Raw genomic sequence first — 27,981 nt, forward strand, 5'->3', positions numbered from 1 at the left:
TCGTGTCGTTGCGCAGTGATCGCGAAACAACGAACAAGTGAATGAGAACCTCAAGAGGCGCATAGGGACGACTGGGAGCGCCGGTTTCAGCTTGTTGAGAGGCAGTCGAAACGGCCGCAGAAAGAAGACATTGACTAGCCGGCTCAGTCGGTAGTCTGCATGGCTATCGCCAGTCAGCCACGGAAGTAACCGTTGCCGCGAGCCAGTAACTGCATCGTATGTATGATAGCGAAAGGGACGATGAGGACGGCTGCGGCGGTCGGTAACACGCCCCTCCAGCTTGAAGGCGGTAGCGGTCACAGCGGCGGCGGTCTTGCTCGCACCCCCTCTCTCTCCCCCCTCGTTCTCCTTATCTCTCTCTCGCTTTCGCGCCACGCCATGAACAGTGGGCCGGTGTCGCTGAGCGAGATGCGAGAGACCGTGCTGCCTGACCGAGGAGAAGCTGTTGCGAACGAGAAGAGAGCAGGCCACTGTAGTTTGCCTGTTTGTCCGACTATATAGCTAACGAGACGAGAAAGGAACTGCTGCTGCTGCTGCTGCTGCTGCTGCTACTGCTACTAGTGCCGCCGTCGCCGCTGTTACTACTGCCGCTACTAGCCAGGGCAAGTCTACTGCTGCTGCTGTTAGCTCAAATATTTACGCGTGTTGAGTTCAAACATTCGGGAGCGGGATCTCGTCGCAGCACCAAGCGCTCCCGTCCGCACGCAGGCCAGCAAGCGCGTTGACCTTAACCGAAAATTAGACTTAATACGAGTGGAGTGGATCAAACCGGAACGAAGCACAGTGACTGTCCCGCTGAAGAGATAGACTGAAATAGTGCCTGTGACCGTTTGTCGAGCTAAATCGTTACGCTGTGCATTTCTTAGCTTATCTACCGCCGGCAGTGGTCACCGACACCCCAGTGGAACGTCTTCTTCCGACGCTTGCGTGGCGTCCTGTTTATCGACAGCATAAACATAGTCGGTTGGCTTAAGTCGACGGCGGTTCCGACGGCTGGGGCAGTCGCCGCCACCTTGCAGTCTTCCGTCGTTGATGTATCTCACACGACACGACGTCGTGTATACACAGCGACGTGAACACTCAGTCACGCACGACACACACAGCCGCGCACAATACTACTTTTGTATTTACCTGCAGCGATCATCATAATAATAACAATATTAGGATTCAACGTGCGAATGCGAGACGCAAATGTAAATGCTATTGTGACTTTGTTTAAGTGTGTGTGTTGATCATTGTCATCATCAGCATCATAATAATTGTTGTCGTCGTCGTCGTCGCCGTTGCCGTGATTTAACGAAGGCCAGCGACGCCGGCGACGGCGGCGCTTCAATGCCGTTCAAGTGCCCTTTGGTTCCGTAGGTCAATGTGCGCGTATTGATATTAAAGTTTATTCGTTTGCATCGTGGACGTCACGGTCTTCCAACGATTCGAGGTGATTAGTTGTAAATTTGACAAAACGCTACCCTATTGTTGCCAACCGACGACAATCACGAGGTTATTTCGCGCAAAAACTGACCCGTTTGCCACCGTCCTCTACCTTAACGACGCAGCTTGCGTGTCAAAATGATGATTAAACGTGAAACCGAGGACAGTCCTCAAAGAGGCGACCTCATTTCATCTGTCCCTTCAGTGCCTACAATGACTCCTGTGCCGTGTATGGCCACCTCGAGCGGACCTTCGATGCTTCCCTCCGTTGTGCCTGCACCAGCCTCCAGTTCTTGCACATCGCCACTTTCTCTAATGGTCGAAAATTATCTTCCACACCCGATGAATGGCCTACATCTGGACTACTCGCAACATAGCAGTGCGATACAATCTATTTATCATGAATACATTAATTCGCAGGTTAGTTAAAATGTTTCTTTCTTCTTTTTAGAAAAGCTATACTCTATAGCCAACTAGTTGATCTAGATGATGAGACTCGAGCAGACGGTACAACTATGCCCTACGTCTGTCGCACAGTGAAATCAACAAATACTTCGTGCGCGCCGAAGCGGCTTCTGTTTCCGAGAAAAAAGAACCGAGCGACCTCGTAACTAAAAAAAAATAATTAAAAATACAGCATATGCACTATGGAATTACAAGCAGGATTCAAAATAGGTGCGAATGTTTATGAGTTTATGCGGGTACCTGCGGCTCGTGTGTTAGAATAAGTCGTTTGTCAGTCTTATTTAGCAATATAGTAATTTAATTTTCAGTGTCTTTCTGATGCTATACTTCCGTCATATCTCTTAATTTGTTCGATATATGTTTTTAGTGTACGTCTAAATCTAATGACATTTAGTTAGGTGCTGTTACGCGATAGTGTTTTCTGTTAGCTCACTGTTCACTGATTAATCACTAACAGTGCCTGTACAGGTGTAACGCTAGATTGTCCTGTTTTTCTTTTTGTCACCATGGCCTGCGACCATTTTCGAGCTGTCTCGCCTGTCGCTATAATCATCACTATATCTTTTGCTACTGTCTCTCCGAGTGTCGTCGCCATCAACTACGAGTAAACGTACGTTTTCTGAGCGACCTTTTTCCATCGGTCGTCCACCTCCTTCTATTATATTGTGCCATTGTTTATGTAGCTGATGTACACATGTACTTCTACTGTGGAGTTTCGACTCAGGAATGTTATATCAGCACCGGAAGAGTGGGAGTCACGCCTGCGTGTCAGTCCGTCGACGTTTGCTCAAGTGGAGGATTGGTCTGTCCTACTTTTTGCGTAGCGATGGCGCTAAAGGTCTCGACGACAATCAGCGCACCTCACCTTTCACTGGAGACTGGCTGCCGGCCACGGCCTTTGGCCCTTGTCGCGGCCACTACGGTAATACGTATGGTCGAGCTATGCAACAAACTGGCGATCGCATTCAGTACGCACGTAAAGATCAACGGATGGTTTCGGTATAACGTTTACTTCGAGTAATAAGAGGTACGAATATCGAAAGTAAAAGACGACATCGCGGCACTTTACTTGGAGGCGGCCATGGCCAGACGCAACCGCTGACACTTTTACCAGGAACCGAGAAATAAAAAGTTCAGATCAGATTAACGGTCCAAGAAACAATTAATCTATTAACCAACAAGCCTGTGATTGCAGCTAGTTTGGTTGACGTTCGGTATTTATACAACAACTTATTGCTGCGACTGGAAATGGGCATCTGTTCTGAGACACTTCTTAACGATTCGGATGAGCATCATTTCGCCACAACATCGAATCTCCGGATGAGCCAAAATGCTTGTTGACTTCATCAAAACGTTCCAGACGGACGGCTGTGGTTCAACCACAAGCGTACAAAGCTACCGCGGCTCCAGGCGACGCTCGTAACAATAGACTGTGGTTTTAGGAATCAGCGCTTCGGTTAAAAGCTGGATGGAGATGACTTAGTCAAAGATCATGGTCAGATGGAGATCATCAAGGCATTTGCCCGACGGGGGCTAGTACGGCTCGATCGATTGTACGCTCGTAAAATTCCTTATGACGTAATCCCACTTTCTTGGATAGAGTTTCATGCGTCAGAATCTACGTGTACAGCACTTTCACGAAGCTCAGAGCTTCCGATCTATCGAAGCATGGCCTTCGTGTATGCACTGGACCTGTACGTTTCGAGTTTATTCCATCAGACGGCTGGCTTGCAGCGCTCTGCCTATGGCCCGGTTTGAACCTTGACCACAACGTCCTTCTAAGATTAGCAGGCAAATGCGTTACTAGGCTATCACGAGGAACCACGCATAACACTAATGTTAGCGGATACGTCTAACGTCTATATAGTAACTTTGCAATGGTAACTCTAACTATGTCTAAATCTTCGTAGATTAGAGTGCATTTACTAACTTTCGGTTCACTACTTAGTTACCACTATCTTTTCGATAAAACTGGAAAATCCCAAACCGCTTCGTGACCATCATTTGTTATCATAAGCTGTCATCTCGTGCTTTCTATTTGACTGTTGGAAGCTCACAGCGAACAGCCGAATCGCTGAAATTTCAAATAAGTCTTTTTCTAAAGACAACTATTTAAAAAAGTGCCTTTAACTTTTCTCTCTAGTTTGACGAATAACGAAATTAATAAATAGACATTTAGAAGAACAATCGGCGGGGGGCTTTTTTAAACACAAGTTAGTTTCCCACAAGTGCAAGGACACAAGTGCTTTGTTACCCCACGAACTGTCTGATATCGTCTATTCAAAATCAACAATTTAATTTAGTTAAAAATGCCCCGTTTAGATTATGTGGTACTCGTATACTGACAAAAGATGTTTCTTGTTGTCTGTGGATACCAGCAAATACCCCTTACAGCAGCCCCTGGTATTTTACTCGGCGAAAATCGAATACTCACAATAAGCTGTTGAAATGAACACTCTGTCTTAAAGCCATACGAAAAGCAATATTATAGTTAACAAAACGATACCTGAAAGCTGACCTCCTACTTTCACCAGTGTCCTTAAGGCGCGTCATTACGCGCAGAATAATATGTGCAATAGTAGTTAAGCGATACTATAGTACCAGTTTACAGACGTTGACGAGCGTAAAAATCGGCGTAAGGCAATTTTTGAAATGGGGTTACATATATCTTTGCGTAAGGCCCTGAAAACAGTCGATAGTTGTTGCCTCGGCCCGTCGAGCCTGTGATCGCAGTGACCAGATTACTGGAACCTAGCTGCTTTGTAATACAAAACAGTGCTTAACAGATGATTGAAATGTGTACTTACAGGTAAGCAGCACTGCCCTTGCCGAAGTTCCGGACGGCCCAACTGCACAAGTGCCTGAGGATAAGCCAGGTACGGGTGGTGCGGTTGCCAATGGTAAAGCTAATAGCGGTAGCAGCAGTGGAGGTGGAAAAAAGAGCGATTCGAATTCGCAACGAAGGCAGGAAAAACCGCCGATCTCTTACATCGCGCTCATTGTCATGGCAATACAAAGTTCACCTACTAAACGGCTTACTCTTAATGAAATTTACACCTTTCTTCAGCAGCGATACAGCTTCTTTCGAGGTTCTTACACGGGCTGGAAGAATAGCGTTCGGCACAATTTATCACTTAACGAGTGCTTCCTCAAATTGCCGAAAGGCTTAGGCCGGGCCGCGAAGGGCCATTATTGGACAATCGACCCCAGCTCGGAGTTCATGTTCGAGGAGGGCTCATTTCGCCGACGGCCACGTGGTTTCCGTCGAAAGTTCCAGCTCATGAAGCAATCGTACACCAATGGAGCCAGCCATGTAGCAAACCCACCCGCGGTGGCCGCCGGCGTTACACCCATAGCCACGGGCCCAGCCGCGGCAGCTGCTATAACACCTGTCGCCAACTATTATCCCGAAGTGCAAACAACTCAGCCATCAATGTATACCAGCACTGGATGTGATATGGTAGCCAGTTATACTGCTGTAGCCGCAGCGGACTATGCAGTCTACCAAAACGGTTATCCGTCTTACCTTGGTTCAATGGGATCCAATGTCAATACTGATTACTACCCAGCTACAGTTAACTCAACCGTGCCAACAATGAATTACGACTATATGAAAACCGCAAGTCTCCCATCAATAGTTTCAGGATATGAAAATGGTACCTCAGTTGGAATTATGGCGTCAGCCGGTGGAGGCGGCGGCGGTGGTGGCTATCAGGAGGTACCACAAGACTATAAGGACTACTCAAAGATGATGGAGGCACAAATGTCGTCGCCTCTTACCATTGTCGGCCAAGAGAACGCCGTGCAAGATGGTAAGTAGAAAAAAAAAACCATAATTTTCATGTACTGTTCATGCGTTGTGTGTATGTAATTAGATCGGCGCCTGGAAAGGTAATACCTTGAGTGAGAGCATTTACCCAGTGCCGTTGCTAAAGCTAGCTATGCTTAAGGAAGCGGCGGGGCTTATGATTAGGTTCGTATCAGCCACTATCTCGTGGCGATTCATATAAAAGTCGGCAATGCGCCCCAGAAACTATAATAAATGTCCGGATGGTTGAGGCAACCGTCGACAGTCAGTCCTGCGCTTCTCAGAGCTATGTTTTCTTTCTAATGTGCGCTCGCTCCACTGATAGATAAACGTATAATAATGCTTTGTTATTCCGGAAACGGTGTTGTCCAGCGGCCAGCCATCAACTGCAATCTCTCGAGTCCTATTAGCCGTGATCAGACGTGGTTGTTGTTGTTACTTCTGTTCCTAAGAAAAATGCTGATCTATCTGCCAATGGTTTTTCCTACTGAGTGGGCAGCGAATAAACAGCGACGATACGAGTGCAACCATACTCGATTGAACAACTGGACTGAACGATCTTTTTCACTCTGTTCATGCCCATCACCGTCTCTCTTCGTTGTCGTCGGCCTGGGCTCTTAAAAAAATACTCACTTCCTTGTGCATAGATGAGTTCCCGCCCCTTATTCCTAGCACTTGAGGCACTTGTGATTCGAATTCATTACACATGCCGATATTTTTCTAGCCGGCGATACTTGACTTTTTACTTCTCAACAACTCTGGACGTGTCCTTTCACCGTTCAAATAGCTTCGTGCGTAGTAGATTAACTGGCTTCTCGAAGAACAGCTAACAACAGCAAGTGCGAGATATAGCGAACCGAAGACACGGATACGCGTCCTATCAGCATCATTCTTGTATAAGCTCAAAATCCTAGTTCGGCTTTGTTGTTTTGTACTGAAGGTATTGGTTGACTCATCTCATGGGTGTCTTTCACATGGACTCGCTGAGCACTGGCAACGTAAACGTTTCTAAAGAACGTACATTGCTTCATAGCATGCGCCAAGTAAACATTGAACATACTTACGTTAAAAAACCTTAAATAGCAGCCTTCGATCTATGGCTTAATAGTAAAAAAATCATTTATTTTGACTCTTTTTCCTTTAATGGCTGATAGCGGAATAGATATCTTCTAATCTTTATCTCAGCCTTTTCCAAAAGATTTTACTTTCATTGTTTTCTGAAAGGGTCACCTCTTCGGTCCACTGTTGTTATCGATTCTCACGTGCTTCGGTTGTTTCGTGTCTCCAAGAGCGTCGTCAGCCTTAGGAAGAAGATCGCGTTGGATCGAAGGTTGTAAAGAGCACACTTTATGGTACTAGCTGTCTCACCGCCTCATTCTCTCTGACAAGGTTCAACATGGTCAGCCACCTTACATTCTTCCAGGCAGTATTTAGTCTTTAACGCTGCCGAGCTCTTTGATCGTGATGTTCCACGGGGGTATCGCGAAATTGCGACGGAATGGGCGATGGGAATCGCTGATGAATGTGCCTGACAATATGCCGAGCCGAAAGAACTATTCCGCGACAGCCATCTCGTATGCAAGATCTATGTGCTCGGTGTTTGCAAATACGATCGTCCAAGGCTAGAATATACGTTTCAGAACAATTAGTAGCTAGCAAGGGAACTCTTTCAGTGTACGATCTTCAACTTACCTAAAGTTAAGGAAGAAATCGACAATTATCAAGGACCCATGTTGCCGTAGCCTTAAAAGAATAACACCAGCGACCTCTGCCGTTACTACCAGTCAAAAGGGAGCCGCTTTTGATTATCGTAGACTAAAAAAAGCGCCAAGAAGATAGAACTGCGTCTATAATGAATTTTTCCTATGCGACTCACTTCTGCTTCAAATGTTGAGTATCTGTGTTACAGGTTAGATACGTAACGCTTTTCACACCATTATACTTCAGTCATGATAGGATACGATTCGTCGAGATCAGATTGGGATTGGAAGAACGATGTTCTCACAGTGACAACGGTTTTACGAGTCCAGGAAATCATCTAAGACAAAGTCAAATATCTCCACCAGAATCGATTTGCTGAAAGTGACTAAAAATCCTATAAACCAGCAACGTTGATGTCATCCAAGTTTGATGCCTGTTTTTTTTTCGTGTTCTGTGCGAACTGGGGTGGCCGATCTCGGTGGTGGCTGTCCATGACGACAATCCTCAGACTCCTTTCTAGTTACCACGTCGGCGATGGCACTGAAGAGTAATAGAACAGTGTTGCAGGGACTGATAACAAGTAGTTGAAGCCTCAAGCAGTTAGCAGAAGCTACAGACTGCTTTCTATTCTCGCCGATACGCGTTTACGAGCGTTGGTCTAGCGGCGAGTAACATGGGAAAATGCTACGGGATTGTTTATTCTCTTTGGGGTTTTTCGAGTAACGAGCTCCCGCATATCAACCGCGATCGAGTTTTCAAAGCCTGTTAATTGAAATGCTAGAATCAACGAAGATAAAGATACTAGAATATTTAAGACTCTGCGTCAGCTGAATAGTAGAGGCAGATTTCTAACAGGTTTGTACCATTTCGAGCTGGCCTTTAATTAGTTTTTCTTATGAGGACAGGTCTTGGGAATCACCGTTAGGTATAAATTTGGATAGCAAGAGGAAAGATTTTTTTGGACGGATCTCGGCCTTTCCAATAGGCCTATGAAGTGGCAGAGTAACTATCACGCTAGTGGCCCTAATATTTTATTACTCATCTTTGCCTGTCCGTGACCATTAAGGTTTGAATTACCGATGGCCAGCATGTTCGCTGTTTGTGATTGCCACGGAAACACGTTCGGAAGTGCGTATTAACCATCCAGACCACGCTCCCTAACGTAAAAAAGACTTCTAGACATCAAAATACCTAACGGCCATACTGGACGTAACACTGAAAGCATAGAGACATGAGAACGATAGAATCATAAACAATATCTTATATGCCCTTCGTATAAGATAAGGGCATTTTTTCACAACAGGCCTAAACAAAAAAAGCCACCGAAAAAATTAAAAGCCGTCTTTGGCTGATCAAAGATATATAGGACACTAATATTGGCATTATTTTTCTTGTCCAAAAATTCTCCTATATCTAATTACTTTAGCAATGAGTGGTTATTTTTTAGGGATTTTATAGACGTTCTCGAATTGCTACTTAACTGATATGTAGACCTTAAGGTAGAGGCACATATTTTAAGACTAAGGAAAATATAGTGACTTTCATCAAATATATTTTTACCAAATGGTATACGCTTCACTGGCACTACTTCCAGAAAATGCGAATTCTAATATCTAACTTTAAATATATTATCAAGTTTATTATATATGAAACAATTATAATGTGCTCGGATATACCACATATCTTTTACCGATCTCCGGCTGGACCGTCACTTGTTATTATCCTTCGGGCAATGTCGCTACTGTTGCTGTTACTGTGTAAAAAATATTATTACTACTATTATGTTAGTCTCGGCGAGTGACTCAAACAAATGGGTTGTTGGCACCAAGTGACCGTACCGCGGTGCCCCACGTCCGTGTTCCTACAATCACAACTAACCTCCCATCCCATTTATTGAAATTATTACATGTGTACATGGGATGTACATCTAAAAAGACATACTATTATTATTGCCATTATAACATCCCCATAGGAGAAGTTAGCTAACGTATGCTTTCGGTGGCAGTCTCATACTTAAAGCACTATTATACCAGTTATTTGTTGTGCTTTGCGATCTCAGTCAAAGACCGAGGTTCGTTTAAGAGACTCTTAGAGCTACGCTAAAGCCACCGGCAATATTTTTATAGCGATGTGTCCGTATGCATAGGCTTGGAATGGAAGAGTATGTTCTCAAGACATGAGAGCATGCAGGTGCTGTCGAATGACATGGGATCTCCACGACGCCACAAAAAGGACAAGAGGGATAGGCCAAGGAAAAGTTACCGAAAGTTCTCTTCTTTCTTTAGATGGAAGAGCTCTCTTCGTTGTGAACTTTCTTCGCCGGGAGCGAGTTCGCCTGTGCTCGCCATAGCACAAGTCAAGACGTCAGTCGTATACTCGTTTCATGACTTGCGCTCGCCCGTTTCGAGCGATCCATCGAACGACAGAGAAGCCATTGACATCAAATAAATGTCGCCCAAAAACACGAGCTGAATAGGCTGCGGACCTGTGAGATGAGAGAAGGCCAATTTTCGAGAACTGTTTTCACCCGATTCAGATAGGAAAAGGGCAGTATTTGCTGTACTGTCCGATCGATTTTTTTATTTGGCATGACGGTCTTGATAGTAGAGCTGGATAGATTGGCCCGACCGCCAAATCCAGCTGAGCCTGAGCTCTTTGGGAGGTCACTTGTTTGTACCCGAGTACAACGGAGGCACCTTGCTGTAGGACAGGGAACATGATGTGATTTTAGCTAACTTGACTAACCGAAGCCCTGCGATTACCGGCTTTGGAGCCTGGATCAATGAAAGCACTACTATCCGTTTATGAAGGACACTGCCATATAGGACTGACTGGTCTTGCAGCTGTACACGGTCAATAGCTATGCTGGCCTAACAAGCCAGGCCATTGACAATAGTTTCAATAAAACGCAACTAAATAGAAAGGGAATAGAAGGAAAAGCAATAATGGAAGAGTGTCTAGAGGCAAGTTCTGCATCTTTCGTAGCGCAACTATGCAGCGTGCCTTTCGATGTTGCTCAAACGAAATAGGACATAACGGTCGTTCATCAGAGAATAATAATATACATTATACGTATAGATTCACCATGACGGATCATTTCGATATGTCTATCGATTAGTAACAAGATACAGTATCGGTATGACTATAGCTATTGACTGGTGCAATCCTTTCTGCGTCTCGAGTGCGGGCTGTGTCGAGCATAGATTTTCTCAGATAATTACTCATTCGATTCGTATCTAATTATACTAGATAAGGACGGATACTAGGATGCTAGATAAGCTCTCCCAAACCCGAACACATATGTATATACACCAATCATTGATCGCTGCATTCGATATCCAGTCACAACTGCAGTTGATAGTTATTGCTGGTAAATACACCTGCCGATTAAATCAATCCAGATAATTTAATTATTTAGATAAGATTTTGGCTTGAAACCCGTGTCGCTGTACTCATCCATATATGCGGCGATCTAATTCCCCCGTTTGTCGGCGAAGCGTGCAGGATGTCTACCTGTCTAACAGCGTTAAGACTTCCTGGAATCAAATATATATTCTCCCCGAAATATGCACTAAGTTGTATATAAATAAATGCATTCTTTTCGGTGACGGAATTTATCCCTGAGAGAATAAACGAGGAAGTTGAACCACCAAACAGTTTGTCAAAATTTCTGAAGGAGCTCACCTAAAAAGAAACGGAAAACGATTTAACGTACTAGGGACAGACGCACGAAGCCTATATTTCATTTTGAAAAAAAGGCCAAGCTGCGACTGCCGTCGCGTGGAACGACCGGATGAATCGAAATGGGCCGCTTACGTATAGTATGCTGCCTCTAGCCTTCTGCACGAGTGCGTGCATGTTAGTAGTTAAGTCAACAACAAGCCTTGCTGTGGTTGAAGGCCAAGTCCTAATGTTTGCAATCCGTTTAAGTGATTCGATTGCTCTAAACTAACCGCAACATCTTTCCTCTCGTGCGTATACGTGATACAGACGCCTTGTTTCGCCGGCTTGTAATTGTTTCTCACTCGCCTAAAATATCAGGTCGCGGTACTATGTAAGATTTGCTGATCACAATCATCTGCTGCATATATTTCTCTCGTAACATTGGGAGATAAATGTGAAACATCAGATAATACAAAGTACCGCATCCAACGCTGCCACGTGTGCACAATCACCTCGTACCCTGTGCGCTACTCTAGGGCTGACAAACTTTTCTGTCAGAGAAGATCTTCAAAACAAAGTATCAGTTCGACCGAATTTTGTCTATTTAGACATAGCTCATAAAACGTTACTAGATACGATTATTATTACCAGTTAGTTTACTATTTCTATTAATTTAACGGTAGCAAACTGTATCACATGTTTCATTAAACATCGAATGGACGCTGCACTCGTTGACGAGTGGCGTGCTTCGTCAACAAAACAGTCAAATCCCAGTTGCCTAGTCAGCCATTTCGAAATAGAAAGTACCGACCTACCTGACCTTCCTTCCTGACTTACTACGTGCTCCTGAAAGGTTGACGGCGGGCCGCGCTAAATGGAACTAATGTTAGAGGCTAAGTAAGACTGCTATTGTTGTTATTGAGTAGCTGGTCATCTAGTTAGAATAAGAGGCAATTGAAATAAGGTACCGAACCGAGCGTACGATCTATTCGCTCATAGAAGTATGCAAAATGTACGTATGTGTATAAATTATATACCGTTGGGATCTGTCAACTATCCGAATGAAGCTCCGGTCCTCGCTGCCATAGTCATCGTTTTGTTATATTCTATATTTATTTTCAAAGTTTGTTCCAACCTGTGAGCGCTTCGTTGCTCTTGCGCCCTCATTTCGTGAATTATTATCATTGTGATCGATTCGTACGCATGTTTGAATATGGGTTGGTTATGTTGCCGGATACATACATGAAGATCCTTCGGTGGCCAACTTGTATTAATGAACGTGCCGTAATTGTTTTGCTTTTCATTTTTGGTAACCTATTAAGATTGGCTGAGCCAAAAGGACAGTCTCTACTGTATAAAGAAGTTTTCTACTATTCCTACGACTGATTACCCCCTACGACTACCGCTACGGTTACGGAAGCCCTTGGCTACTTCGTCGCAACAGCTCCCTGCCCATCCGTCTGAGCGGGCTAGTTGGTTTTTTCGAGTTAAACACGTAATAATCTAGCGTCGATTCATTTATTCAGTCCCTAGTTAGTCGCGCCGCTCTCAAAACGCTAGAAAGAAGAGGAATCTAGCTGGTGTTGGTAACTCGACGTAGCTAGCTCACCCATAGCCTCGTAATTTAGATCCCTGCGTGTCTGAGTAAAAAAGCTAGAGCGGTCGCGTCAAACAGACGAACTGCCACGATGAGTTACCGGAGTCGTTGGATTTGTTACTACTATTTCTAATGCTGCTGGTGATGATGACTATTTTCCCACAACTATATCGCATCGTGTAATCTGTGGCACAGGGCAGGGGAGGAATAAGCTACACGCTACATCACATCACACCAAAGACGTACCACCACTGAAGAGGGAGGCAAATTTGCCCATCTGAAATACAAAGCCCACGAGTATGTGTGAACACAGAGGATATATGTATGTCTATGTCTTTTTATGCATGTGTACAAACTCAGTGATGAACGCTGATATCATGGGTGAATTTACAGCGTAAGCAGAACTCACCCAAAGGATAAGTCGCATCTTCAAGTGTATATATTGTTATAGACACGACATATAACTGGAACAACCATCCTCGCGAGTCGTGAATAGCCATTGATCAGCACGAAACAGAATACAACGGGTAAGGAAGTTAAGGAAACTCTGATATCGATAAAAAAATATTGGTAGATTCGTAGTCTCGCAGAGAGTTACAGATATAGTTGCTAGGGTTATACAGGCCACAATCTGTGTGTGTTCGCTCTTACATCGTCGAGTTCAAGTCAGGTAGGTGAAATTATTCTATTTGATAAGGTTAGATTACGACGGGTATACAGATGTTCGTCTTCGAAACAGATGCTATATTTACTTGCGGTATAATCGATGAAAAGCGTCAAGGATACACAATCACTGAATAGCACCACGTGTTTTCCCCTTAATAGTGTACCATTTAAATTCTATCTGTACCATGGAAGGTTTCAGTACGTTTGTAACCTTTAAAAGCTAACGCCATTGCAGCCTAATTTCCACATTAACGTCAAACGAATCTGCATTGATTGAAATCACTGATTTAGCTTTATTTTGTGCATAAGCAGACGTTGATCCTGCGTCTGTTTGCCTGATACGTTTGCCCATTCAACTACAATTCATTGTCATTTTTACAGTCTGACTGCTACCAGCTCGCTCAGAGTAGTCCTAATCTTGTCCATAAAATTATCAGGAGTACTATACTTTAGCACAAACATCAGCTACATTTATTCCACGCTACTTACGCTCAGTCGGCACGACGTGCGATAGATAGATATATATATATATATATGGGGATTTGTTTCATTTAGATTTTAGTGGCGAGTGCGAAGCAAAACCCAAGTCCGCTAAATCGCACCGCCTGCGCCAACGGCAACGTCGGATTTTCAGTCGAGTTTTATTGCCCGTCCATCTATATATGTGTTTGCCTGTCAGTGTGTTAGTCTTAAATGTGGTATATATCAGAGATGTAAACTTTCTCTCTTTCCTTTTCTATTATTTATAAACTGGATGAGCTGAGACCAGCCATCTAGTCGACAGTAACGAACGAACGGTGGCATGGCTAGTTTCGGCGTCTTACCCAGTCCGGTCGTTTCGCTAACGTTTGTTTGCCAATGGAACGCCAGAGCAATGTATTGGAGCTGAAGGAGATGGAGGAGTGGGCCTACTTTGATCAGAGTTTTGGCAGAGTCCCGTCCTTACTCGGAAGATATGGCCGGTTTTGCAGAAAATGCAAAATACCCTGCTACTCCACGCTGTTCTCATGATCACTGTGTTGTTCATTGCCATAGTGCTCCAATTTGGAAAGATGTCGAGTGCTCACCGCTGGATATAACGTATAGAACCACGAGTGAAACTATTTTAGGCTGTATTGGAAGAATGTAAAACGATGTTATTGAAGTAAATGACATAAGGTACTTTGGTACGTGGAACGAGGAAAATCGCCACTTTTCTTCCAACTTTTAGAGCAATAAGTACTACTTCGAGAGTTTTAGGGTACCGTTTTTGCGACCTGTACTTAGGTGAGCCTTTTCGGCCTACAAAGGCACTAAGGAACGTCTTGGACAGCAGTGTATTCTATTCTCACCTACAGCCATCGATGTCTAAATCGTACCTCCGCGCTTACGACAGACCGAGATTGCATTTGGCAAAAAACGGTTGCCGCTTTTAGCACCATGGGAGATGTAGAAATGCCCAGAAATTGAATTGAGGGACCATGAAAACGCTATCAAGCCAATGTAGTTCTATGTCAAAGGCTAGCCTGCCAAGTGATCAACGCCCAATGTATACGTTTGGAATCAATTACGATAAAGTAAAGAATCTATGATAAAAAAAAAAATAGGACAAAGGTGAATGAGCCAGTCGCGTATCATATATGACTTTAAAAGAATGAAAGCTAATTTGGTTTCAATATGACGCGTTGCTATCAAACGAATCGTGTTAGTTTAATCGCGGGAGCACTTATGCTATAACCTTTCAATATTTGTTCACAGTTAAATCGAGGTTATACGTTACCTGACCAGCTTGTTCGGCTGCGGAACGACTTCATACAAAACAAAAAAAAAAAACTACTAAAAACCCATATTTCGTGGGTTTTTCACGTAAACGTGAATATGTATACGTATGACTATGATCTAAAGTGTGGTCTTTTTATACTTTGTAACTTTATCGAAATAAAAACGGATGAAATTTTACTTCTAACAATAACAATGTTCGATTGTGGGCAAGCCAGCGATCACCCCTGCGATTAATTTTCGCATCGGGGGTAGAAAAGTTCTCGGCAGCAACAAAATCGAGAACGACCTGCTGTTTGATTCTTCGAAGAATCTCATAAGAACCAGTCACATTCGTTGGTTTTATTGTCCTATATTGAAAAACATCTACCTAACTTCTCTGATATGTAACGTATGTCTAAGAACTTTTTGAGCAATGCGTGATATTATACGTTAACTCATATTAAATTAACGAAGCTAACACTCGCAGTGATCTAGACAGATTATTAGAAATGTACTTTTGGAGGACAGCGTTTAGTTTTGGAGTCTGCACTGGTTATTTTCTATTGCGGATTCTCGATTACGCATTGTTTGAAACCCCACACTCATTTGCGATGCGTTACTCGGTCGACTTGAGAAATTTATAATCTTATTCAGAGTTCTCCAACTTCGGTAATAGCTAATCATCTCTTGAATTCCATAGACACTGTATTGTTGTTCTAGAAAGGACTTGTCTTCGTCTGGTGCTAGGGCTGGCGGATGGACGCATAGTCATTAAGGTGCCCTTCCCATATACTCCTAGTCAGTTTCGCTATTTAGTTACGTAGGCTGCGAAACTAAAATATACAAAAGAACAGCATTGCAGCTTCGATTTCTTCTCATCGTCGTTCTTCGTTGACTTGCTTTCGTTGGCAATGTATCTCGGAACTCGACGACAACGGTTAAATACGATCATTTGTAGTGGCTTTTCTCCTTCGGCGGAGGTTTGCCGGCCACCAATCGCAGCGATTGGTCTCTAGGAAGCTTGCAGCTATAATGTTATCCGTAAGACGGTTCGTTCCGCGTCAACTGGGCGACGATTGAAGCCACAGTTAGCAACGATATGCTGTATTGGGCACGCCTTTTGAGAGTGTTTATGCTGACAAAGGGTAGGTGATCTGCTACCAATGGTTCTTTCATCCAGCCCGGACTGACTGAGTGACTGACGTATAGCAGGCTCGGCCGCCTGTTATATCAAGCATTCAACGTAGTCCTGCCACCGGCAGCTTTTGCTGGGAAGGCCGACTTGTCTAGCAACGACAGGTCAGGACAACTTTCTTACTTGCGCGTCTGATGATTAGCATAGCGGCAGTAGATGTCCGAGGCACCACAATCCCTGGTCCTGTAGTACTTAGGCAGTGAACAGAGAAGCACTCGTTAGATTGGGTCCGCATAATTGACCAAGAAGGACGTGTAGGTTATCTTGAAAGTTACGTTGAAAACTGCGTAAGACTTTTTTGGCCACTTTGCGTTACCCTGCCATCTTTAAAATTGAAAGGTATGAGCGTATTCGAAATATTCAAACGCCACATCGTAGCGAACCTAGCATCATTGTCCAATTCTTTGAAACGCAAGCCTGCTATGGTCTCTAATACAGAAGCTACATTGGCCCGGTTTAGTGTCACTCTTAGGCATACATTTGTTATTATACATACGCTCGACTCAACGTCTATATTGTTCCTTAGATCTCCTGTACTGATGTTGACTGATGAAAAGATTTAGAGAAAACCAAACTTTCCGGATCATGTTGTTATTTTTTTATGATTATCTAGATTGTCTTTTTAAATTTTATTATTGTTATCACTGTTGGCTAGAATTTAGTTTTGGAACATCCGCAGCAAATGCAAAATGTGAAACCTACTGCAAAATGCCCACCGAGAAAATTTACTTGTAGTCAAATAGGGCAACATTGAGGCCTTTGAGAGGACGCCCACCAGTGCGAATCTGCATTTTCTGCCAGTTCTCTTTTCAGATTCACAGAAGCATCGTTCAATGCTAGAAGTAGCGTATAGGGCGCCTTTACTATTTCAGTCACTGATACCAACAGTATACTTATGATGGAGCAATTATTTTTTGTCGATTTCTCTTTTGTTTTTTTTGGCACAAGTCCGCTTCTCGTACTCGACACTTATCCGGGTCTCTGCCGGACACTTATCCAGGCAACTCACCCTAAATATAAAAGAATAGTTATTTGTCATGCGAGAACGCGCTTTAATTTTCGTCTGAACGAAAATTCCTCGGATCTTTCTCGTCTTATAGAGCAAGATCTCTTATCCGACTCGACAATATAATCTCCACTCAAATTTTGACAAGCAGCGCCAATGTCATGGCGGACCCGGCAACGAGTGGCAACAGTGGCCCAGAGAAGCTTAAGCCCAGAATCGGGCAATAATCGCGCCTAGGCAACCCAAAACCGGGAACGCGTCTGATTCGAAAACGTGGGGAAGAACAAATGTTAATATAGCCATACGGACAAAATATCAAGAGACAGCGACGTTCGCACTCGGGAATCTGTTTACGGTTTAACTCAAACTCCTTATGTACATCGTAGTTACTACACGATAGGCAACATCCTGCAATGGGGTCAGAGTGAAACTTTTAACTGGCTGTTCATATCACTTATTGAATTAATAAGGTTTCGAGAGGACTTAATAAATGAATTATTTTGCTTTGGGTAGATTTTTTCGCTGCAAGACAAATTTTGGCACAATCTCTATAAGGTCACGCAGCAAGGTTTAAAAGCATTATTATGAAGGCAAGCATGAATTGAAACCAATAATTCCACAAACAGCAACGGCCTGCTATGTTAAAATAGACTATAGGGATGATTCAGTTATTTACTAGACGTATCATCGACTCCTATGTCTTTCATTTAGCGAACCATCTTCTATTTATGTAACCACATCTACTTCAGCTGGACTGCCATAAAACACTTTCGGAATCCGGAACGGCCTAATTGGATTCTCATTTTTGCGCCTAGGTCTGTCCAAATAAAGTTATACTGTATAATTTATTGAACCTTGTCTATTTCACACATAACTATCGCTTTCATGTTAGTACTTCAAACAAATTTGGTTTGATCGAGTAACGCATATATCAATTTAGCTATTATGCTTCACTTCGTCAAGGCGCTTTGGGGCCCGACGGTGTACTACGCTTAGATGGGTTGAAAATAGGATTTACACAGTATCGGTGGGCTGTCTTAAATGAATTAACAAGCAACTAACCTTCCGCGGAAGGTATCAGTACTTCGAACACTTGACACTGGTCATTGAGATTGCTAGTGCCAGTCAACCTTCGATTGAAGGCCATGCACAAATGCTAACGAAACAAGATTACTATGACAGAGTTGAGAAAACCTTATCACAGGTAGAGGAAAACGTCTCTTTTGTATTCTTACATTTGTATACTGCCAGCTATCCGCGAGCTGCTCACGTGGTTGTCACACATTATCAACAACTAGCAATAGGCATCGTAAGACCGTCAGGATGCGACGAGACGCTCGTTTAACGGCGTGTCTTAGTCATTACTACTCGTTTCTAGTATAGTAATTAGTATCTGTTTTATTATCTTATTATTATTTACTTTATTCATTCGAATCGAACACGTTCTATAAACGAGCTCAATAGGTCTGTAGAGCCAACGAGGGTGCATTGATATGCCAAGATGCAACCTATCCTATTGAACAGATTAATTTATTAAGATGCGTTTCACCTTTCAAACTGTTAAGTGGGATTTTCCTTATAGTGCACTTATTTTAGTTACCAAGCCTACCAAGTTAGTTTCGCTTCTACACTTGTTTACAGATGTTAACGGTACAGTGTCAATGCATCCATCTATTGAATGTATGCATTTATTATCGTATTTACCCTTTAAAGTTAATTAGTAACGAAATAAAAATATAAAGTGTTGGATGTGCATTGAATTTATCTATAATTATGCTGCTGCTGCTGCTGCTGCTGCTGCTGCTGCTTAATTCAAAAAGCTGGAAACAAAAGCACCTGTTGCAGCAGAGACAAAAGATGAACGATGCACTAATATTCACTAGACATAATTACGCCAACAGAAGATACTCGGCGTAATACGCACTCATACTGGAGTTAGAAATCGGACTTATTTGCCATTTCAGGCCATTTTGTATACTGCCAAGGTGTTTTCGTGCTTCTAGATCATGGATTCGACAAGGCATACAGAAATACAGGAGAGAGTTTGCTCGAAAGCATATTCAAAAATCTGTAAGAGTTACACATCCGTTGGCTAAATTGAAAAGACGAGGCGCTTCGGTCAGAGCCTCAAATCACTTCACAGAGCTACTGTTGTATGAGTCGTATCACACCGTTTGAGATTAGCCGAACTGTCGACCATACGCAGTGTGCGATGACGCAGAACAAGATTTAACAGGTAATTTCTGAATGATTTGATAAATTGCTTTTGCGGCTTCTTTACTTAATTTAACCGAGAAGGGCTCGCCCCAACGTCCACTGGTATGCGAAGGCAGTATAAGGGTGACGGCAAAATAATACAGGGCAATTTTTACACCTATAGGCACAACCATACGATTTGAACGGAGCTCTTACTCGGTAGCGGCCATCATAGATAGGTTGAAGTACATTACTTTAACGTTTTAAACGAACCGACCTGTAGTCCAGGAAATTTTCAAGTTGGAATCAGCTTCACGTATTGCCGTTCGTTCGCAACTCAAATAGATACTCAGTAATCGATTTTTCGACTGACCTTCATTCGAAGTTAAACTTTGTCGTTGGCTCAAAATACAGAAGTGCGTACTATAGCAACATCTTATACTGATCATTCTGATTGGAAAGGCAACAATTTTACAACTTTTATAAAATAGATTGGTGATTTGTATAAATAAAAACGCCGATACTAATCTACACGACAAGTATATGATTGGCAATGTACATGAATGTAAGACGGATACTCTCTTGACTACTGCGTATCTTTTGAAATCGTTCAAATATGGTGGCTGAGCGTATTATACGCCAAAATTATTGCGAGGCTTAACTTTGCAAGCGATCTACAGGACGTTCAGGATATCTACCTCGAATCGATTGCTTTCGTTTCGGGTAGACCACCTACATAGACGTCGAATACTGAGCTCACGTCAAAATACGATTGGCGACATGTGACCGCGGAGGTCAGATCCGTACAGCTCAACTTTTCAATATCAGGTTTGGGGGGTTGACAGTAAAAGTTTGTTTTGCTGAGATAAGATCATATGCCATATTGGTAGACAGGAGTGTCTTGATACATATCGTGATCCATTTGCAAAGAATCCAAAAGGCTCATGACAACAATAAAACATTGATCGGTTACGTTCGTCTACCATTGCAGTGATAAGACTGTCAAGAAAGATAGCCTTTCCTACCTCAACTGCCCCAAATGCGGTATTATTAAATTTGAATTTCGACGCATCACTTGAAACTAAAGGTGAATACCAATCTAAACACGCACGAGATTTTAAATATAATCTGTTACCGCACTACTTATGAAAGAGGCGCAGATCGTAACTACTCATAGGCGACCTAACTAGGTGACTTTTCGAACTAATCTATTACCCATCCAAGCTACCGCGTACATGCATGTTCTACTGTAAGAAAAAAAAAAAACATTATTTTCGGAATCAAGAACTATAGCATCAGGTGGTATGGTGGAAGTATTTCAGATTCAAGCAATGGCACACCTGATAGGCTGCTTCTGGTCGTGGTTATGATTAGTAATAGATTTGCTGAAAGTCAGTCATCAGTTCGGTAGCAAAGGCTGATGTCGTTAAAAAGGCGCCCAAGAAGTTCGATTCGAAGACATAAACCAATCATTAGACCGAATATATATTGGCCATATGTTCACGTCAGGCTGATGGGACGAACTTGCGACAGAAGCTGAACAAAGTAAGTCGAAAAAAAAATTCTTAGATGTTAGGATCTCATGTCTTTTCCTTGTTTAAACGGAACTATCTGACTAATGGCGGACTCCCGTTTTTTTCGAAACAAAAACATCGTTGAAAGATGAGCAGCGGGGTATACGACAAGGGTCATGTCATGGTTTGGTAATAGAACTGAAAAATCACAGCTTGTTTTCGGAACAGAATACATCAGGGACAGTTCACGATACGTGTAGTTTTCCAATAAAAGTTTAAATACGGAGCTTTGTAGGGTTCTGGAGTGAATGCTCTAAATAAATAGGCCAATATAATATTTTAACATAAATTGAATGGCTTTGTTATTATTATGTTTGCCTATTATGGGATCCATATAAGTATATTAGAACCATATAAAATAGTTTAGCACCATATTTTTGAGCATTTAATATCAATAGGGAAAGTGTAGACATGAATTTTGCTAAAGCTGTTTGCCATGGCGCCTCTGTTTTTAGTGAACGGTGGTACATACAGGTTGATCCAGTATCCATGATCACAATAGGGGTTTGTCTTATCATTTCGGACTGCTATATGTACCTATCGATGTCGTAGGGGACACAACAGTAAACGTAGTCGAAACATAAGACTTTTCAAAGCGTATAACGGCTAGTAAGAGTGATAACCGGGAAGTTACTATTAGCAGTGTCTAGGAGGAATGGAGTACCATATGATATGTGTCTGTGTTTTTGATAAATAAAAGGTTTAAAAAAAGGTCAAGGAGCAAAATAATGTATCTTGACTAAGTTTTAAAGGATAGCTATAAACTGCTCGTATCTGTGGGTTGAACTTCACTCCATTACTTAGTAGGCGAACGGCACTCATGTGATCATTCTGTCGGCACTTGATCCCTTATTTGTATCGTGCTTTCCATTTATTGAAAATGGAGCATGATGAATCCCAACGCCAGATCTCGACTTTAAATAATATTACATCCAATGGCATCGTTGAGTGCGAAGGCAGTGCATATTACTACTTAGCACTATCTGCACGATTATCGATAGCAACGAAACTCAATACCCGATTTTCGCTCGCAGTGCCTGTTAAGCGGCTTTTGCGTTGCCCGCAGATCGATCCGAGAGCATATGTTGTTGAAGTAAAGTTAAACTAAGCTGATACCACGGGGAAAAATGCAAAATCTCTCGACGATCACAACAATAGCCAATAGCAATTGAACATACATGTCTGTCTGCCCGTATCTTCGTTCGTTCAGTGATCGAAAGCGCGCCAATATCACACAGCACTAACAATCCTGATCGATCTCCGTTCAGTACCTTTTTTTTTCAACGCTTTTTATATCACGTCTATTCTTGCCACGGCTCAGATTCCTCTTGCCCCATTTGAAACACTGCGGATCCGCGATGTCCCTGTTAACTCTTAGGTAATTTCCCAGCGTCGCTCAGTTTGTCTCTCGTGTTTTCTACATCTATAAATTATCGAGCAGATTGCTATCCGGCGGCCGAAAGCGTCATCAGGTTGATGTCGCGCTAGTCCGCCCCTGACGCCCCAGATTGAGCGGCGAAAGACTGACCGGTCGAACACATACACACACCTGGAGAGGTCACATCAAACCCAAGAATAATAGGATAGCAGAAGGGACAGAGTAGACAGAACCGAAATGATCGGTCGAAGACGTTCCGGCCGGATCACTCCACTCTGGGACACGACTCGTTGGGTAGCCGACTCGAGTGATCCGCTGAGTTGGCGGTTTCTCTTTTTGATCAAAGTGTCGAAAAGTTTAAATATCTTCATTCCACACAATGCTTATGAACGTAATACTAGAAGAGGAACGACATATCTATTTCTATCAGATCCAAAATGTACAACGCCAAAGGCTTTGTGGATCAGCCATTAGTTTTATTGCGTAACGCACCTTAGAAATAACTGGATTATCGTTACTAGAATTTGCCCATTGGTTATGATATTCGTTGAATATAACGACGATAGTGGGACTATTTCAAGTAGTTCGTATATCTATTGATTGCAACTCGAACATTACTTCTGCCGAACGAAGCAGAGAAACTATTACGTTTCTACTGCAGTGTGGACGTCGCTTGTTGACGGGTTGACCTTTGAAAACTTCGGCGAAAATCGCCGACAGAATCGGTTGCTTTTGGTGCCATAACCACAGAGAATTTTTTTGGTGCACGTTTATGAGGTCGAGTTGTATACATATGTATATTCTGCAGTCATTTTGTGAAACACCATATTGAAATCTTGGTAAAGAAAGCCACGGCAGCCGTCATAGACAACAATGACCACACATAACTAACGACTGCATTCCATGGTTCCTATCAGCAACAGCATAATGCGGCGCGGCTTGTGTAGCGGTCAACGCGATTGGCGTCATTTGTATTTCGATAGCCATCGTAAACCACAATGTCTGCCTGGCTATGTCATTTCTTAGGATTAATTTAAGCCATTATAATCGACCACTGACTTTTTTTTACTGACAAGCTCGTCACTGCCATCTTTACTCTATTGCGTACTAGTCAACTGGAGATCAATCTTATACAACAGATTCGAACGGACTAATAGATGTTACATCACAGCGAGGTTAGATAATACCATGCTCTAACTTCTGAACGCTCAAGCTAGCCTACAAAATGTCATTCCCTTAGGCTAGAGGATAACATTTGGCGAAGCAATTAGACACTAGCGCAAGTTATTACGTTCATTAGCAATCAACCTTGTGCGTAAAAATAGACCAGTAGTCCAGCAATCTCCTATTCAGTTGATCGGCCGAAAACAGGGCTTCCTTCCCCAACTCGCTGCGTAGGTTACTCTAGAAACCTGCTATCGACAACATTCTATAGACACTCGCTATTCGAAAGTGAATAGTGCTTTGTATTCCTGCATATCTTATCTCAATATAGAAACTATTTTCGTTCACAAGTTGCCAGTAACTTAACATACCTACATGCCTATCAACGTTCAACGTCCGCTTACATGGCTGCAACATGCGAAATGCTAAAGCAAAACACCCACTATGAAACGTTCGAAACCAACTCCATTTGAAACAGAAAAAAAAAAGGTGTTTTCGCGCGGAAGTTTTTAACAAACCAAGAACACGTGAGTGAGCGCGAAGTAACTCTTACTTCCGTCTAGAGCATCCTAAGGAGCGTGCCAGTTCCCTCTATCGTACTACTCGAGAACTTATAAGACAGCCAATGTACACCTCCATAAACACACATGCTAATAGAAGAACTCGGCTGCATAGCTAAGGAAAAACAAGACGATTTCTATACTGTTGTTGATGTTAGTATTCGAAGCTTGGACGCGTGTGGCGATGACGCTGGAAGGTCTATGACTCGCGAATGGCTAAAACAAGTCATGATTTGTTCTTCTTCTAGCTAGATGGTACCTCTTTTTCGCTTTTCTTTTGTTTGACAGACTTTGCTTAGAAGGGCGGCTCGCTTATGTCGCGACCACCCCCTGGACTAACTGGTTTTCCACCCTCCGATCTGTCCCGAGTGCTCGATCCCGTATTCTGCGATTGTGTTTACGTCAGGCAGAAGACAGAACCATTGTAGCCTTACGATAATCATCAGTCGCTTTATCTATCGAAGCTGCGTCTTCAGCTACTGCCGAATGGCAGTACCGACCAGGATGACTTGCCCGTTTGTAAGAATATCATCACTGTGAACTCATAACAATAACAACAACTACATGGATCCTTTAACGAAACATCAGCTTAAGCTGGGAAGCAAAGTGGGACGAGCCTTCTAACCATACTGGGCTGGTCTCAGCACCAAATCGCGTTCATGCTTGCTAATAGTATGAAAGGAGCTGGAAGACGACCAGGCTGTGGAGAGTGCGCACTGTCATAGTTGCAGACACATAATCTTGTCACTAAACAAAATAACGGTTATGTTCCGTCTTGGCTACTGCACAATTAATATATACAGAAAGGGATCATAGGACTGGGTGGCGGCAACTAAAAGTCTCTGATAGTGATGCTGTGCCCATCAGCGACCTGCCAGCAACATAACGGTGTTGACGGGCGCAGAAGCCAAAAACAGAAGCACACGAAAAGCAAATGAGCGATAGACAGTTTCTGTGTGCCCGTATTCTGTTGATAAAGCCTTCCTTGGCGAGCTTCTTCCAAGCCGTCCAGCCTACAAACCTCAAAAAGGTTAACTTGAGGAGCTGCACGTGTAAACAGATTCGGCAGCAGGAATTGTTCGACACTTGTCTCTAAAGAAATACCTTGCTCGACTTATATCAATATCTATCTAAAATTTAATTTTGTTAATAAAAATAAGTATTTATTCTAAGTCATGGTTCCACAGGCCACGGCCGCGTACTTATATAATCATTTATGTTAATTTTATTAGCTATAATAAAATAGAAAAGTGTTTTATTAAATCGCTCTATTAAAACCAACTATCTGCTTAGTGAATCTGTAAAGAAGTAAACGGCATGCTAGTTTATTAGGCATAAAAACCAACTAAAAAAGTGTCGAAAACTGTGTTTCGATACCAGGTGAACTTTGGCTCATTCAGAATAATTGACGCGAGTATAAAAATATAGATCGCCTAAAGCACACTATCCGTTAGGCGATACACTAACAAACGTTCCCCAAGTTTACTCTTTTTGCCGTCGTTTGTAGTTTTTGTAGAACTAACTTTTTGCAAGGGTCAAACGTTACTTAATTGGTTAGTCGAAATATTGTTTTCAAAGTTCTCATTTCTTATAGCTGCCCACCTGTTGCAGTTCAAATGATATCGGCCTTGTGGATGACTGTCCCTTTTAATCCCACCTTCAAAAAGGGGTGCACCATACGAAGTCTCAAACTTCTAGATCCTCTAAACGTTTCTAGGTAAAAGGATAGAGCTATTTCGGAATGTTCAAATGGAGCATGTTTAAGCGGCATCTTCTTTTTAATTTTTCATTTCAACAGCTCTCGATATTTACGACCTCCTGCCCGAGCATTCATTTAGCTACCCATAGGGGTTACGGCTTTCTACTCCTTTGAAGTCGATGGTCCATTTGAAACATCCGTGATCTGCTAATATCCTATTCAATATGCGTCACTTATGATCGATGGAGTCGGGGGCTTGTGCCTAGAATGTCCTTGTTTTTCTGTAAAGGCCTAGACAGCTTTTTACGCTGACTAACCAAATGACTTTACATTTTTACTTTTCTATTTTAGTTTACATTTACAAATTCCAAACTTGTTACTTTATTACCCTAAAAAAGATAAACGTTAATTAAAACATTTGGTGGCATAACTATCGTACTCTGGGTAATCTTTTAAACCTATACGTGCACCAATTTATGAAATCTTGTTGAGGACGGCAAAGGTTTCGCTTGTAAAACACGTGAACCGCAGATGCAGGCGACAAAGGTTTTGCTTCAAGTAGAGTGCTCCAGAGACTAATTGATTATTTACCTAATTAATTTTAATTAAACTATTAAATGTTAACCCTAATTATCTGTTTGGCTTTTTAAGGGGGGACCAGTGCAGGTAGCGCAACCAGCAAATTATTATGTGACGAGGTGACAAGCCGTTTCTCGCTACCGTCATCTCCTCTCGATTCGGCAGGCAGTGGACAACCCTCTAGTCGTGAGATCTCATCGCCGCTGGACCCAAGCGGGGGTTCGGCCAACGTTGGTGTTCCACCCTCACATCAACAGCAGCAACCCCCGCAGTCACATCACCATCAGCAACAACACCAAGCTCATCCACAGCACCAGCAACAAACTCAGCCCCAGCCTCATCCGACGCAGCAAAACTACTATGCACAAAACGCGGAGCCGAGATCTGCTGGGGTCTACGTAGATAAAACAGAACAGCCAATTTATCAGCACTGTACTAGATAGGAGGATAACCACTATGAGAATTATAATAATAACAACAAAACGCTAGACTATAATAGATAACTGATATGTTACAAGGATACGAGAGTCTTTGTCTATAGAGCTAAGGATGCATTATACATAGAAGAACTTTCATACACCCATCAAAACATGATATACATGTGTAGCCTACATTAAGCTGTATAGAGTAGATAACAATAAATGTAATTGACTAACATTGTCGCCTGAACGAGTGCAAACTACCAGTTCTCTCTCCTTTTTAGACGTATTTTTGATAGCTTGCCAAAATCGTACAACTCCAATATATCGAACTACGTATATCACATTAAATGTACAGAATTCGAGTCCAATTCGGTCGGTTCTGGAACTTCCAAAAGTGCCATCTTAGCACGTATTTTACATCTACATAAAAGTAGAGACTCCCATTAAGAATCTTCATTAAATATTTACTGATAAATAAATAGTTAGAATGATAAACATTCAAGCAATTATTATGCGAAAAATCGATCGAAGAGGGCAGGAACCGTCTAGTCGTCGATCAGTATCTTCAAACGGAAAAAAGAATATTAATTAAAACTAGTAACGATCGTTTGATATGCTGATTGAAGTTGGCGTACGTTTAGGAAATATGTAGCGTTCTACAAAGGTTCCATTTTTATGTAATCGAATCTGGTAACTTATTTGAGAGACGGATATTTACAGATGCAAGTTCGCTACACGCGGCATGGTAAAGCCGAGTAATATATATGCTTTTAGCATAGCATTATTACGGAGCAGAGGCGTGCCATTCTGTTAGAAACCATTATATTACAAGCTACATGTGTACTCAACTTGAGGCCTTTGAATTGCGATAGAATCTAGCCTCCTCCTTGTCATAATAGGCAAATACGTGCAGGACAAGCTAAGTGTTGCAATCAATAAAATGAAAATAAAAGGTAGAACAAGAGCAATCACGCTGATTATGTTGCTGGCCTAATGTAGAGAAAAGCTGAATTTAAATAAATAAGATTGTATTTAATAATACGAGAGTGTTGTCATATCCTGTCACACTGTCATTATTTAGATTTTTTTTAATTATCGAATGTCATTAGTAGGTGGAAAATTAACGAATGCGGCAGGAAA

The 27,981-nt window shown here is 42.5% G+C and overlaps 1 protein-coding gene across 1 annotated transcript; it reads left to right on the forward strand.

Moving 5' to 3' along the window:
* Nucleotides 1–27,898, forward strand: LOC111248255 (uncharacterized). The gene is made up of 3 exons (XM_022800273.2): nt 1–1,848; nt 4,703–5,705; nt 26,492–27,898. Exons 1-3 carry the CDS (start codon nt 1,567–1,569, stop codon nt 26,860–26,862), a joined length of 1,656 nt encoding a protein of 551 aa, XP_022656008.1. The 5' UTR covers nt 1–1,566; the 3' UTR covers nt 26,863–27,898.
* Nucleotides 27,899–27,981: the final 83 nt, after the last annotated feature.

The sequence above is a fragment of the Varroa destructor genome, unplaced genomic scaffold, assembly GCF_002443255.2.
Source record: "Varroa destructor unplaced genomic scaffold, Vdes_3.0 BEIS01000003.1, whole genome shotgun sequence".
Taxonomy (NCBI): Eukaryota; Metazoa; Arthropoda; class Arachnida; order Mesostigmata; family Varroidae; genus Varroa; species Varroa destructor.

Coding starts and splice junctions, on each gene's coding strand:
- LOC111248255 (XM_022800273.2), top strand. CDS start 1,567: ATGATGATTAAACGTGAAACCGAGGACAGTCCTCAAAGAGGCGACCTC. Junction 1,849..4,702: donor ATGAATACATTAATTCGCAG/GTTAGTTAAAAT, acceptor GTGTACTTACAG/GTAAGCAGCACTGCCCTTGC. Junction 5,706..26,491: donor AGAGAACGCCGTGCAAGATG/GTAAGTAGAAAA, acceptor TGGCTTTTTAAG/GGGGGACCAGTGCAGGTAGC.